Here is a 13,333-nt window from a genome sequence, read left to right as displayed (position 1 = left end):
CCAGCTCTGCCTAGACTTCATTTCATTTCTGGGTTCCTGACATCCGGACTCCTCATACCCTACCCAACTATTATCCTATTGCACTTTTCCAGAACCATAATCAAGTCAACTTTGTAACTGTTTTTGGAAAGGGTGAATCACTCTGTTTTCCTATGGCTCTACTCACCAGCCCTTTAACTTTAGAGTAAAAGCATTTTAAATAAGAGAATGATAACAAAGGGAATGAAATATCTATGTATGCATAACAACAGTTAATATTTCTGTGTTCTCAGTTTATTTGAGAATAATGCTTACTTGAATATAAGGTCATCCACATCAGTCAGTGTAGCACCTATGCTTTTCAATAGGAGGTTGACAGAATGAAGTGCAATCATTTCCTGTTTTTCTTTGTCTGATTCTTCACCACCAGAACCCAAGGAAAGACTTAAATGTAACTAAAAGTATTTTTTAAGACAGACAGATAAAAAAACTATTAGATTCCTTGTGTGAAACAGCTTATACAGATAATCATTTTTACCATTTTTTTCTTTCTAAAAAAATTGCTTTACAATACACCAATAAAAAACATAAACCCACAAATTAATTAGTAATTTATTTAAAATATAAAACTTTAAACTTATTCTTCTAATAATTGTTGATAATCTTAACATTTTACCACTACATCTATTTTTTTCATTAAAAGATTACAAAGAATACAAGTAAAATAGATATGAAATTATCTGAAATGATATGGTGAATTAGCTACAAGTCATCCATGTTTAATGCCTAATGTTTTATTTTCATCCACTTAACTAGAAATTGATTTGTTGTAATATGAACTATTGAATGCACTGGCAATTCCCTTTTTAGAAAAATTAGGTATATGATCAACTTAAATATTTTCATGTCTCTCCTGTTCTCTGTGACTTCTCAAAAATTATTGATAATTACCATAGATTGTTATCAAAAACTGTGAATTACTGATGTGTGTCACAGTGAATAGAATATTTGACCCAAGTTTAAATATGGCCTCAGATATTTAATAACTGTGTGACTCTGGGTAAATTATTTTACCTGTCTGCCTAAATTTTCTGACCACTAAAATGGAGATATAGCACCTATTTCCCAGGATTGTGGTGAGAATGAAATGAGATAACCTATGTAAATAGCTTTGCTAACTTGAAAGCACCTTATAAATCACAGCTATTATTAGTGGCATTATTAATAATAATTGACACTTTGATAAATGTCATGAATAATCCATATCACTGATTTCTTTCTTTCTGATGATGATGATGATCCTGGAAAATGATGATCAGTTCTCACTTCAACATAGTAAAAGAGCCCCAAATTCTACATAGTTCCTTTTAATGAATTTGAACTATCTCTCCACATTATCTTTACACCCAAATATCCATTCATTCGCAATTACTACAGACTACTATTATGGGAAAATAAAATATAAAAAGTAAATAAATACAAAATATGTAAAGAGAAAATACAGACTAAAGTCCCCAAGGTTGAAGAGAGATACATATCAACTAGGGAGCAAAAGGGGAGAATCAAGAAAAGTTTCAAGTAAGCCATAATATCTAAAGAATCTATGAGATATGAGTAAAAGGAAAAACACTTGAAGGATAGGGGACAGCTTAGGCAAAGTCATAAAGATAGGAGATGGAAACAATCTATTAAGATATGCATGGGATATATATCTCAAATATATATGGGATATAATCTCAAATTTTCCTTAATGACATAAAAACGGAAAAGGAAGAAGTGCTTAAATGGCTTCCATTCTCTTTATAGTTCAAAGTATTTAAAATATGCTTAGTTAACATAAATATTTTTTATCATATTATGGAATGTTATTGTAAAGAAACCTAAATCAAAAGATGTTCAGATCAATTTCTTGTCAATAATCTTCATTCAATATTATACATAATTTTTAGGCCATCTTCAAAAATTTCCTCAAATCCCACAATATACTAGTAAAAAATTATAATTATTGAGATATAATAACTACTTGAATAATTTTGTATTACTAAAAGTGAATGCCAAGTTGGAATGACTTCAGAACAAACACATGTACACCTATACATACATATACATACACACACACACACACACACACACACACACGACCTTAAAAAGATAAAATGAACCTTTATACAAATCGAAGGGCTTTTGCACAAATAGAAAGAATGCAGTTACAATCAGATGGGAATCAAAAAGTATCTTTGTAAGAAATATTTCTGATAAAGTTTTGACATCTAAAATATATAGGAAATATATATGTATATATACACACATATAAAAAAACTTAGCAGATCAAAGTGTACAAACAAGCAGTTTAAAAAAAAATGTAAGCTATCAATACCTATCATACTAATACGAACATTCTATCAGAGTGGTAAAGACAACTCTCTCCAAAAATAAAACTAACAATTGTTGAAAGTACAATGAGTGCACAGATATACATATACTATTTGTGGAGCTGTGAATTGCTCTAACCATTTTAGAAAATAAATTGGCATTAAATGCTCCAAAGTCACCAAACTGTATATGCTTTCTGACCCACTGACCACTACTATACATATACTGCAAAGAAGTCAAAGAAAGATGAGAAAGATCCACATATACAAAAACATTCACAGGAAAAGCCTTTTAAAGAAGTCAAGAAATGAAAACATAACAGATCCCAATTAATTGGGGAATTGTTCAACAAATTATGGTATAAAATTTGCATACAGATTACTAATAGAAAATTAGTCATGTAAATAAATGACAAAAGGAATGGTTGCAGAGAAACTTTTAAGATTTGCATTCATCAATGCAGTCAAATGAGAAGAACCAGAAGAACACAGTGACTACTATAATGTAAAGGAAAATAAGTTATAAAGACTTAAGAATCTGATCAATGAAATGAGCAGTCATGATTCAGAAAAATAATGATGAAGCATGCCTCCCATTTCTTGACTAACAGAATTAAAGGTTTGGATAAGATTTACATTTTCAGGCACAGCCAACATATAAAATTTGTTTTGTTTGACTATACTTACTTATAACAAGGGAAGGTTTTTATTTTGTTTGGGGGGGATGAGAAGATAAAGAAGGAGTAAATGACTATTAATGCAACAAGAAGAAAAAAATATACAGACAAAAGCAGAAAGAAGTTTAGAAAGGGATATAGATAGGCAGGGCAATATCATTACTATCTTTTAAACATGCTTTTTAAAATGTGGCATGTAACAAAAGTTTACAGTATTATATAAAAATGTATTTTTTTTACTCTTTGGATACTGAAATGCTCATGTTTAGTAACATTTGGTAAGTTTATTATAGAGGAAAAAAGTGAATGCTGACATTTTTTATGTAATGTTATCAAATATTAACTATTAAGCATGTTTATTTTAGTCCCAATTTATCATGCTATTTCAGATAGTTGTATTAGGACTTCTTGTATTATTAGCTACCTTTTAATGATGCAGAAAAATATAAAAATTTCTAAAAAAGAATGCATACTGTTCTATAGCTATGAAATGCTTATTATTGAAATGTACAAGGTTTTTAGATTTTTTTGATATTTTAAATGCTTAGTTCTTCAGTGTATAATCTTCCATTTTAACTGCATAAAAAGACAGGCACAAAAAGTTTTCCAACATAAGAGTAAATATATAAATTCAATAAACCAGTTTTCCTTTATCATTTGGTCATTTTCTAAATATTTTAAAGAAGAATTGGAGAAGGGCTCTAGACAGGCAAGAGGATGATACTTTTTGTTCATTTTTAACATATATATTTATCTACCTCCAATATGGCTGAGATATCGCATTTACAATATTGCCTGAGTATTTTATAGTTCAGGTGCAAGAAATGGCTTTAGTTCAAAGATAAAATTATTACACCTATAATTTTTATACCTCCCTCAGGAGAGAGCCTTTCTGAAATAAAGGGGGAGAATTATGACTCATCCTTTTTACATTCACAATTCCCAATGTGCTTTAAAACAAGTAAATTTCTATCATACCTTATAATGTCCAGACTAGCTCCCTAGAGGGCCTCAGGATCAGTCAGAGTCAGGATAAATCAAAGTTCTTGGTCTTTAGAGGGAGAAGTGAAGGAAGCAGGCAAGCTGCCACATGGCTTGCCAAAGATGTATCCTGGATTCTGGAATCCAGATTCTCCAGCCTCTCTCCTCCTCTTCCTGGCACCAAGTGACTCTGACTTGTTCCCCCAGTCCTCCAATCCTTGCCTACGATTACCTCACTATCACCCAATCAGTAGGCGCCAATCATAAGGAGAGCTATCTCATTACCATATCACCTAAGTATATGCTTATAGAACCATTATTTCACATCCGATAAATATCCTTAAGTGCTCTGCTCTCTGATTCAAGCACACCTTTTCGGTGTTTCAGCCCTCCACGATATCTAACAAAATATCTCATTTTTTTTCAAAGAAATAACATTTACTAAATCTGACTGTCTAATTTTGTCTAAGTATCCAATCACATTGATCTCACAATTCAAACCAAAGAGATAATCCATTCTATTATTTTATAAATCTTTCCAGACAACTGTTAAAATTGGTATGAAACTATATACTCATGGACTCATGGACTAAATGCAGGATCTTAAACATCTTTTTTTTAAATGATAACCAGTTAACATTCTAGCCTACTGCATGAGTTTTGAGTGTCAGAGTGGATAATATACATAAATCTAAGGAATCTAAGAAGAAAAATAAAAAGGAGAAAAGGCAGAGTAATAAAGTTCAAATTTAGAGAAATGAAAAAAGAATCCCATTTTTCTTTCCCTAAGTTCTAACAAAATTTTAGAAAGAGAAAAATACCTCAACAGCACATAATACCAACTTAAGCATTTTCACATAGTAATGAGGATGTCCATTAAATCTTTCTGTTTAGACAGAATTTTTTTCTGGTCACAATTCCATAGTTAATTAGGAAAAGCTTTTGCCAACTAATTCTCTAATTAAGTCAATGAACTTTTGGGAGCTATTAATTTGGATCTGAAGAACATGCACCAGCAGTTTCTTTGTGGGACACTGGGCATGTACATGTTACATACTATTACGGTTTCCTTCATTAGAAAATCCACTCTCCTTAGGTCCTTGAAATAAAATCTCCACCTGATATAATATTTTTTCCAAATTTCAAAATAAATACTGGATTTGTTTCCCACATTCCCAAAATAGTTACAGCATACCTTAATGGGAGAAATATGGAAATGTTCAAAGAAACTGAGGCTTGATATGTCTGTCATGGATGTTTCCAGTAATTCAGTGTTTAGAGTATCAATATCTTGCTGGATTAATTTAGTCTAGAAAAAAATGAAATCATTAAAAGAAGTTTTAATCACATTTTCTTTTTTAAAAACCCTCTTAATAAAAATATTAAATTTTAATTACTTCACAACTCATGTTTTTCTAAGAGACAGAAGTGTCTCTATGAGACACACAATGAAAAAGTATGATTACCCTTTTCCTTTCAGCTTCAGGGTCAGTGGCTGGTGTGAAGAGTGCAAGAACTGCACCTAAGAACCCTTGGTCAATTTTCAAAGCCATTTCTTGAATAAGAACCATAAAATACCTAGAAAAAAATAAGAGATAGTAACAGTAAATAATGCTTTTTTTAATATATGTAACAATTGCATTACCATGTTTTCAGCAATATTTAAAAAGAACTATAATTATAAATCAACATTAATGGAGCATAGCATGCTGTATTTCATTTCCTTATTTGATTTTCACAATAATCCTGTAACTCAGGTACTCTAGATACATCTCTAGATGTAGATCTAATCTCTATATGAGAAACTGAAGCCCAGAAAAGGAAAATGATTGAAAATTCCTAAATCAGTGATTTCTTATTTTTGACCAAAGGCCACAGCAAAAGGTTTCTACTTCATCAGCTAAGAGCTCTTTCATTAGGAGAATAATGAGATCCATGCATCGGTGGAATGATCCATTAGAAAACCATCTCTAAACACTTATGTTATTAGTCAATTAATTATAAAAATCAGATCTAGATGGCTGACAAATGGCACATACTCACTTCCTACCAGGAATAAAAATATAAACAAAAACAAGCTCTTTCCCTCAAGGAATTTACATTCTAAGGATAGAAGATGATTTATAAAAAGAAAAGTGAGTAGAGAGAAGGTACCTACATGAAAGCAAAAAGCAGGGAATGATCAAGCATAATGGTCTGGGCCCTTGCTCAAAAGAAAAGGAAGATAAGAGATGTCCAGCCTTTAGGTGTTCTGGATTAAAGCCCAGGCTCTGACACACATTAGTTCTATGAATATGGAACTTTTTTCAGTGCTCTAAAGCAACTCTCTAAAATTAAAAATTACAGACAATGTATCAATCTGTTTTAGTAGACAGTTTCCATGCTACAGATTTCCCATATCAATGAAAGCAAAGGTCCAAAACAAAAAATAGTAATCATCATCATAAAATAGATTACCACACTCAGAGGAAATGAAAAAAAATTATATTACAAATTGGTACCTCTAGAGTTTACCCTGACTTTATCAGAATGCTAATAGCAAATATCAGTGTAAATTTCTGTTAAAACTTTCTTATTTTACTTACTTGAATTGCAGCACTTTACTATACTCATTAAATCTTGTGATGATGCTAATATCAATAAATGGCCTGGGCTCTGAAAGGTAAAAAAGAGAAAATACTTGATCTCCACAGAAAAAAATGTAAATATTTATTACCATTAATAAACAGGTATGCTTCAAATTAACTTTTATTTTTTCTTTACCTGAATCCAAAGCAATGGACTTTGGAGGGGCTACAGGATGAAATGCAACTGGGAACATTGAGCCTGGTAATTGATTATCAACCTAGAAGAAAAGACAAAAAGGATTCTCTTCTACTTTTATCTTATAATTTTTTTATTCTTATCTTCTATCTTTATAACTACTTTCTTTTCTTTCCCCCCCCCAATTTTTATTTTCCAATATAATCTTTTTTTTCTCTCTCCCAACTAAAGAAAGATCCCATATTCCACAAAGGAAGTAGAGGCAAAAAAAAAAAAAAAAAAAATGAAGTTCTGGAAAACATAATTAGAGAAAAAGGATATAGGAAAATGTATGTAATTACACAAGCAAAATGAAGAATTTATACACAAAGTCATTACTACAAATCTTTGTAGCTATATACCATATAGGCCACTCTAAAAGTAATTAAAATATGGTCTTATGGGAGAAATTGCATGTCATATTAAGCATGAAATATTAAGAAAAAAACTGACTTATTTCCAGAGACAATGATGAAAATTTCTCATTATAAGTTAAAAAATAAATGGACAATTGAAACAACTTGTTCAGTTTAGTAATAAGCTATAAAATGCATACATGTAATTGAAGATTTTCCTGATCAAATGAGAGTAAGTCCTGTAAACACTGCCTCTCTAATCTGGGAGTACATTCATGTGCCAAAGAACAGCCATTGCTTTTAAAACACAGTGCTAAATAAAAAGCCCTTAAGTACTATGTTTTCAAAAGGTCTGATTTCTTCTATAAGTGATCAAGAAAATATTAAAATGTCTTAATTTATGAGAGATTTCAAACTCAACAGATTTTATATTATCATATAAAACATGTTCTTTTTGAATTGCACATATTTAACCTAAATCAGATTACTTGCTGCCTTGAAGAGGGGGATAGGTAAGAGAAGGAGGAGAAAAATTTGGAGCTTATGCTGAAAACTATTATGTATATTTGGAAAGACAAAATACTATTGAAAATTTAAAAGGAAAAAAATACTCTTTTTGACAAGCTGAATATTCTTACCAAAAGGAAGAATTCTACTTCTGCATTAAGATATATAAGTCAAGAGGTAAATAAATAAAATACATTATTAAAGTGACTGGAAAACATTTTCTAACAATACTGAAAAATTGAAAAAATTTTAGGCACACAATCATAAACCAAGTTAAAATTTATAATCCCATTCTTAAAAATTTATTAATGACTTTTCTGAAAATGAAGAAAGGGAGATATTCAGAAAATGCTGTGGATAGAACACTGGCCTTGGAATTAGGAGGACCCGAATTTAAATCCAGTCTCAGATAGATAGCACTTCCTAGCTGTGGGATCCTGGGCAAGTCTCCAACTGCAAAGGAAGGAAGGAAAGGAGGGAGGGAAGAAGAAAGAGAGGAAGGGAGGGAGGGAAGGAAGAGGGAGAGAGGGAGGGAGGGAAGGAGGAGAGAAGGAGGAAGGGAGGGAAAATGAAGATAAAGGAATATTACCTGAATCCAGTACAACTGGGCCCGTAAACTTCTTTGGTGAGGAGACTGCTTAAATTCAACGTGGATACCTGGTAAGAAGTCTCTCTTAATATGACACCGAAATGGGACTCGCATTTCCATTGGGGATCTACTAAAGTTTACCTAAAATAGAAAAAGTTTATCTATATCTAAATAGTATTTTTCAGTTCCAAGTAAAAGTTACATAAAATATTTTATAGTAAGGGAAAAAGGAATCATTTAAGGAATACATAGCACCACTGTAACATTAGATATTTAGTATTTTTTTTTGAATCAATGGGAAATATATCTGTTACATGTATGCACACACACTCATATATACATATCAAAATTGGTAATATTAAATTTTTTGTAATTTTTTTTTGTTGTTGTTCTCTATCCATGCTGACCTTAAGTTTTTTTTTTAAGTATAACATTTTTCTATTAAACACAAGAAAAAGACAATTGGCAGACTTAAGGAAAGCACTTATACTTGGTTATAAATACTTATACGTATACCAATGGGAATTAAATCTTCTGGTGTTCAACTCATATATATATATATATATATATATATATATATATAATTCAATTTAACTGTGTCTACTGAAATAACTGTATAGGTAATTATTCAATTTCCAAACTTGCAAAAAAAAATCCATTCAACGAACACTAAGCACTTGGGGTATCTAGGTGGTGCAATGGATAGAATTCCAGGCTTGAATTCAGGAAGACTCATCTATGAAATCCTGTTAGGTAACCCTGGGCAAGTCATTTAACTCTGTCTACCTCAGTTTCCTAATCTGTAAAATAAACTGGAAAAGGAAACAGTAAACCATTCTAATATCTTTGTCCAGAAAACTCCAAACAGAGTTGAAGAGTCAGATACAACTGAAAAGAATAAAACAACAATTAAGTACCTACTATAGGTAAACCAGTTTCATGCCAGAAATAAAAACATAAATTTATTATGTCTCCTCAAGGAGCTCATAATCACTCTCATGAGAGAGGAGTGATGACATATACAATTAATGATGATGAAAAGCATAATGCCATAAATTAAAGAGCCAAACAGAGAGTTTTGACAAGGCTGAGGAGGTAGAAATAGGACATTTAGGAAAACATGAGAACAGAGAAATAGATTTGAGAATCATCTGAAAAAAAAAAAAAAGAGAGAGAATTGAAAGCCTGGATATAGGTATGCATGCCAAAGGAGAGAGCAGAGAAGTCAGAAGAGGCATTTTGACTCAGCTTTGGGAAAAGGGAAATATAGCCAATAAAGGCGAAAATTTGGTAGAAATAAACTATGTATTTAGAGCAATCAGTTCTGCTTGCCTGACCTGAATTCTCACTTTTGGTTATAAATAGACAGCAGAAACTGAAATTTCTTATTCAATCAAAGAATAAGTCAAAAATTGTATTCATGTAATTGAGCATTTCCCTGATCAAATGGCAGTAGATCATATGAACACCACATCTCTGTCTGAAAATATTTTGTATGCACCAAAGAATATTGCTGACTATAGGCACCATGCTCTAGCTACCGGGCAACCTAGCTGCCTCTGGATATAGATGGCACAATGGACAGAGTCCCAGACTTGCAGTCAGAAAGACTCATCTTCCTGAGTTCAAATTTAGTTTCAGATACTAACTACATGACCCCGAGCAAGGCCCTTAACTGTGTTTACCTCAGTTTACTCATTTGAAAAAAATGAAGAAAACGGTAAATCACTCTAGTATCTTTGCCAAAAAAACCTCAAATGGAGTCACAAACAGCTGAAGATAAGTGAAAAGGCCTAAAGAACAATGCTAGATGACTAAGGGGTTGTTATCTATGTAATATGTATTTATGTAATAAAGCCATATCTGATTGATGCATTATAGTGGTCTTCAAACTTTTTAAATAGGGGGCCAGTTCACTGTCCCTCACACTGTCTCCACCGCCTCAGCCCAATGCTGGAAGTGTGCATTGCTAACATGAGTTTAGGTCGAACGTCACTTCCAATCTGATTTTGCCATAACCCGGTGGGCCACCTAAACGTCTTCAGAGGGCCACATCTGGCCTGCGGGCCCTAGTTTGAGGACCCCTGCATTAGAACAATGCAGCAAAGAGATGGAGTGTACTTTATTCCAGCATGGGATACAAACCTTCCAAAAGTACGGAATCAGGAAATGGAATGCCATGTGCAAAATTATAGGAAGAAAGTCGGTTTGGCTAGAATGTAATGCACATAGTTGCTAGAAATAGGTCATGAAGAGTTTTAGATGACAAAGAAAGGAGTTTGTAGTTGATAGTAGAAGAATCAGGAACTACTAGAGCTCAATTAATAGGGAAATAACCTGGCCAGACTTGTGATTTAGGAATATCTTTATAGCAACTGTCAAAGACTGGAGAGAGACGAGATGTGAGGCACGGAGACCAACTAGGAGTTTATTATTGCAATCTGGGCAGAGGTGGCTCCAAGAAGACTCACCCTGGCAAACCTCTCAGCAGACAGGATAAACGAGGTTAAGAGTAACTGACATCAGTGAGTTAAATGATATCTACAAGCATGGGAAGACTTTCCCTGGACAAATAGGTGGATGAGAACAGTTTGCTCATTGGAACAAAGCTGTGAAAACGCCTGAAATGGGAGCTGTGGAGTGCTTAGAGCTTGGTCAGGCACTGAAGGCACAGGGGTCATCTACGGCATCCTGGGACATCATCAGTCATCTCAACTTTTTTTCCTGTCACCGGACTTTGATGACTTAGGAAGAGAGAAAGGCTGATGACTTTATAAAATTCTCCCTCAGTTAAATCTAATTCATACACCTGTAAAAACATCACTCTGTAATGTTATCAGCCCTCTTCAAAAATAAAGGATGAACAATGATCTAGATGAATTACTGCTTTCAAAAACAAAGTGCCAAAAATAAAATATATTTGAGAGAAAAAGTTATACAGATACTTTTAGTCAAAGAAGTGGGGGAACTAGGGAGAATACTCTATTGTACATGAATTTACAAATGAATTTTATCATTTTAAAGAATAATTAATATATATGCTGCAAAAAATCATTCTCAAAAATTTTTTAACTTTAACTTTTAATGAGACAAATATAATTCTAATATCTAATAATAAACAAGAAAAGGATAAAGCAAAAATTAAAAATGTAAGTTATTTATGAATATTAATTTGAAATTATAATTTTTAAATTAAAATTAAGCAAAAAATACCATAACAAAAGATCTTTTTTTAAACTATGACCAAATCACAGGTAAAAACAATTCAATACTAGGAAAATAATTAGCATGATTAATCATGCAAAAACAAAACAAAACAAAACAAAAAAACCCAACCTATCCCTAATCACATGGAGATCACTAATCACATAAAAGATGAGGAAAAAATCTTTGGCAAATTAAAACACCAACACATGCTTTAAAAACCTATGAAGCACAAGCTTAGTAATGCTTTATTTTAATACACAAAAGTACATATGTGAAATACATATTTTATACTTGATAGCATGTATATGTAAGAAACAGGTATAATTACCATGAGTAATTTCAATTTCTAAAATTATATGCTTTTCAATTTAGAAAGGATGTTAAATCTTTTTGAACAGGTTCCTCATTTTACCATTGAAGAACCTGAGTAGCAGCAGTCAACTGACTTGCTCAAAGTAGTTAAATGGCAGAGTCAATGTTTGAACTCAGGTTCTTTAACTTCAGATTTAGTGCTTTCTCTTATTGCTTCACCAAAATCTTAAAAATTCTCAAAAATCCTCATGAAAACACAACATAAAAGAACCTTGTTACAGCTAAAATAACTAATTAAGATAAAAAAATGTAAAAATTTGCTAATTTTTTAATGAAACTGTTTCATATATATATATCAAGCACTGTAATTCTTGCTTAGTGATATTTTGATTCTTATAAACCCTACTGAAAAAGTATGTTATTTGATATTAATATCACAAAATAAAATTAATAATACCTCAAAATTGCTGTCTAGTTTAATCCATTCATGCTCATTTGACCGAAGATACTTCTGATAGGCTTGTTCCAAAATAATTATGTGCTTTTGACTAAAAGGTTTCCATTTCCGTTTTGGTTTCATCTCCCAAACAACATCAGAGCTAGAATAATTCAATAATAAAATTTACTTCAATAATATACATATTTTAAAATGATAAAAATTTATACAAAATTTTCATTCATCTCTAGATTCACAGTCATTTACATTAAATATGTAAATTTTAATGACTTCACGGAATATTAAAACACATTTCTAACACAATTAACAATACTTTTCAAAGAATACAAAAAACCCCTCAAAAGTTGCTCTAAAACAGGGGTATTTAAGACTTATTTAGAGCAATCTTATGAAGCCTACAGAATCTTTTCACATTGATATTTTCAAATGTGCAAAATAAAATGCATATGGTATTTTGATAACTATATTAAAATATAGTTATCAAAATATTGAAACAAATCACTGATTACAGCTTAAGAACTTTTGCACTAAAACATTTGCCAGCTAATACAGGAAGGATGCTGATTACATGTATAAAGACACATAAGAAAAAAAGTTAGATTTTACTTATATAACTGATAAGCATTTAATTACTCAGAGTTTAACAAGGCTCTAAATTAGGAATATCTAGGGAACAATTCAATAAAGAGAGAATTTATTTTTCTTTAATATAAGAACATTAAGGAAAATTACTTATACAAAATACATCACAGTTTTTAAAATATTGCCTTTCCATCCTGCATATTTTCTTATGAAAGACCAAAAAGTAATTCTTTGCATAAAATGCACATTGGCAGTCATTTCAGATTGAGCTTCTGCTAAAGTACTAAGTGGGTGGGGAAAAGGAGCTTTAAAAGCAAAAGGTCTTTAAAAGCCAAAATCTTTATTAAATTTATGGCACAAACAGAACTTTGATTTTTGTAATGTCTAAACTCTTGCAATTATCTAAAATATCTTACTATATCCAGTAAAAGAATCAATATGATTGATTACATTTTATGTTTCTCAAATAGCAACTCACTCCTAAAATACTTTACTATTAAAGCAGGTTTAAA

General features: G+C 31.5%; 1 protein-coding gene across 7 annotated transcripts in view; it reads right to left on the bottom strand.

Annotated features, from left to right (window-relative positions):
- The window catches only part of VPS13C (vacuolar protein sorting 13 homolog C), a 164,335-nt gene that overhangs the window by 23,712 nt on the left and 127,290 nt on the right, over nt 1-13,333 (bottom strand). For all 7 annotated transcript variants that reach the window (XR_012486976.1, XM_074294924.1, XM_074294925.1 and 4 more), the window contains 7 exons: nt 12,240-12,381; nt 8,264-8,404; nt 6,773-6,854; nt 6,595-6,664; nt 5,476-5,587; nt 5,205-5,318; nt 295-434 (listed from right to left, as the gene is read on the bottom strand). Coding sequence is in view for 6 of the 7 variants with exons in the window: in XM_074294924.1 (XP_074151025.1) it covers nt 295-434; nt 5,205-5,318; nt 5,476-5,587; nt 6,595-6,664; nt 6,773-6,854; nt 8,264-8,404; nt 12,240-12,381 (801 nt within the window). In the remaining variant the exon portion in view is untranslated. The remainder of the gene's footprint in view (nt 1-294; nt 435-5,204; nt 5,319-5,475; nt 5,588-6,594; nt 6,665-6,772; nt 6,855-8,263; nt 8,405-12,239; nt 12,382-13,333) is intronic.

This window comes from Sminthopsis crassicaudata, chromosome 2 (assembly GCF_048593235.1).
Source record: "Sminthopsis crassicaudata isolate SCR6 chromosome 2, ASM4859323v1, whole genome shotgun sequence".
NCBI lineage: Eukaryota > Metazoa > Chordata > Mammalia > Dasyuromorphia > Dasyuridae > Sminthopsis > Sminthopsis crassicaudata.
Note: the sequence above shows the minus strand (reverse complement) of the source record. Positions and strands in the feature narration are given on the sequence as shown.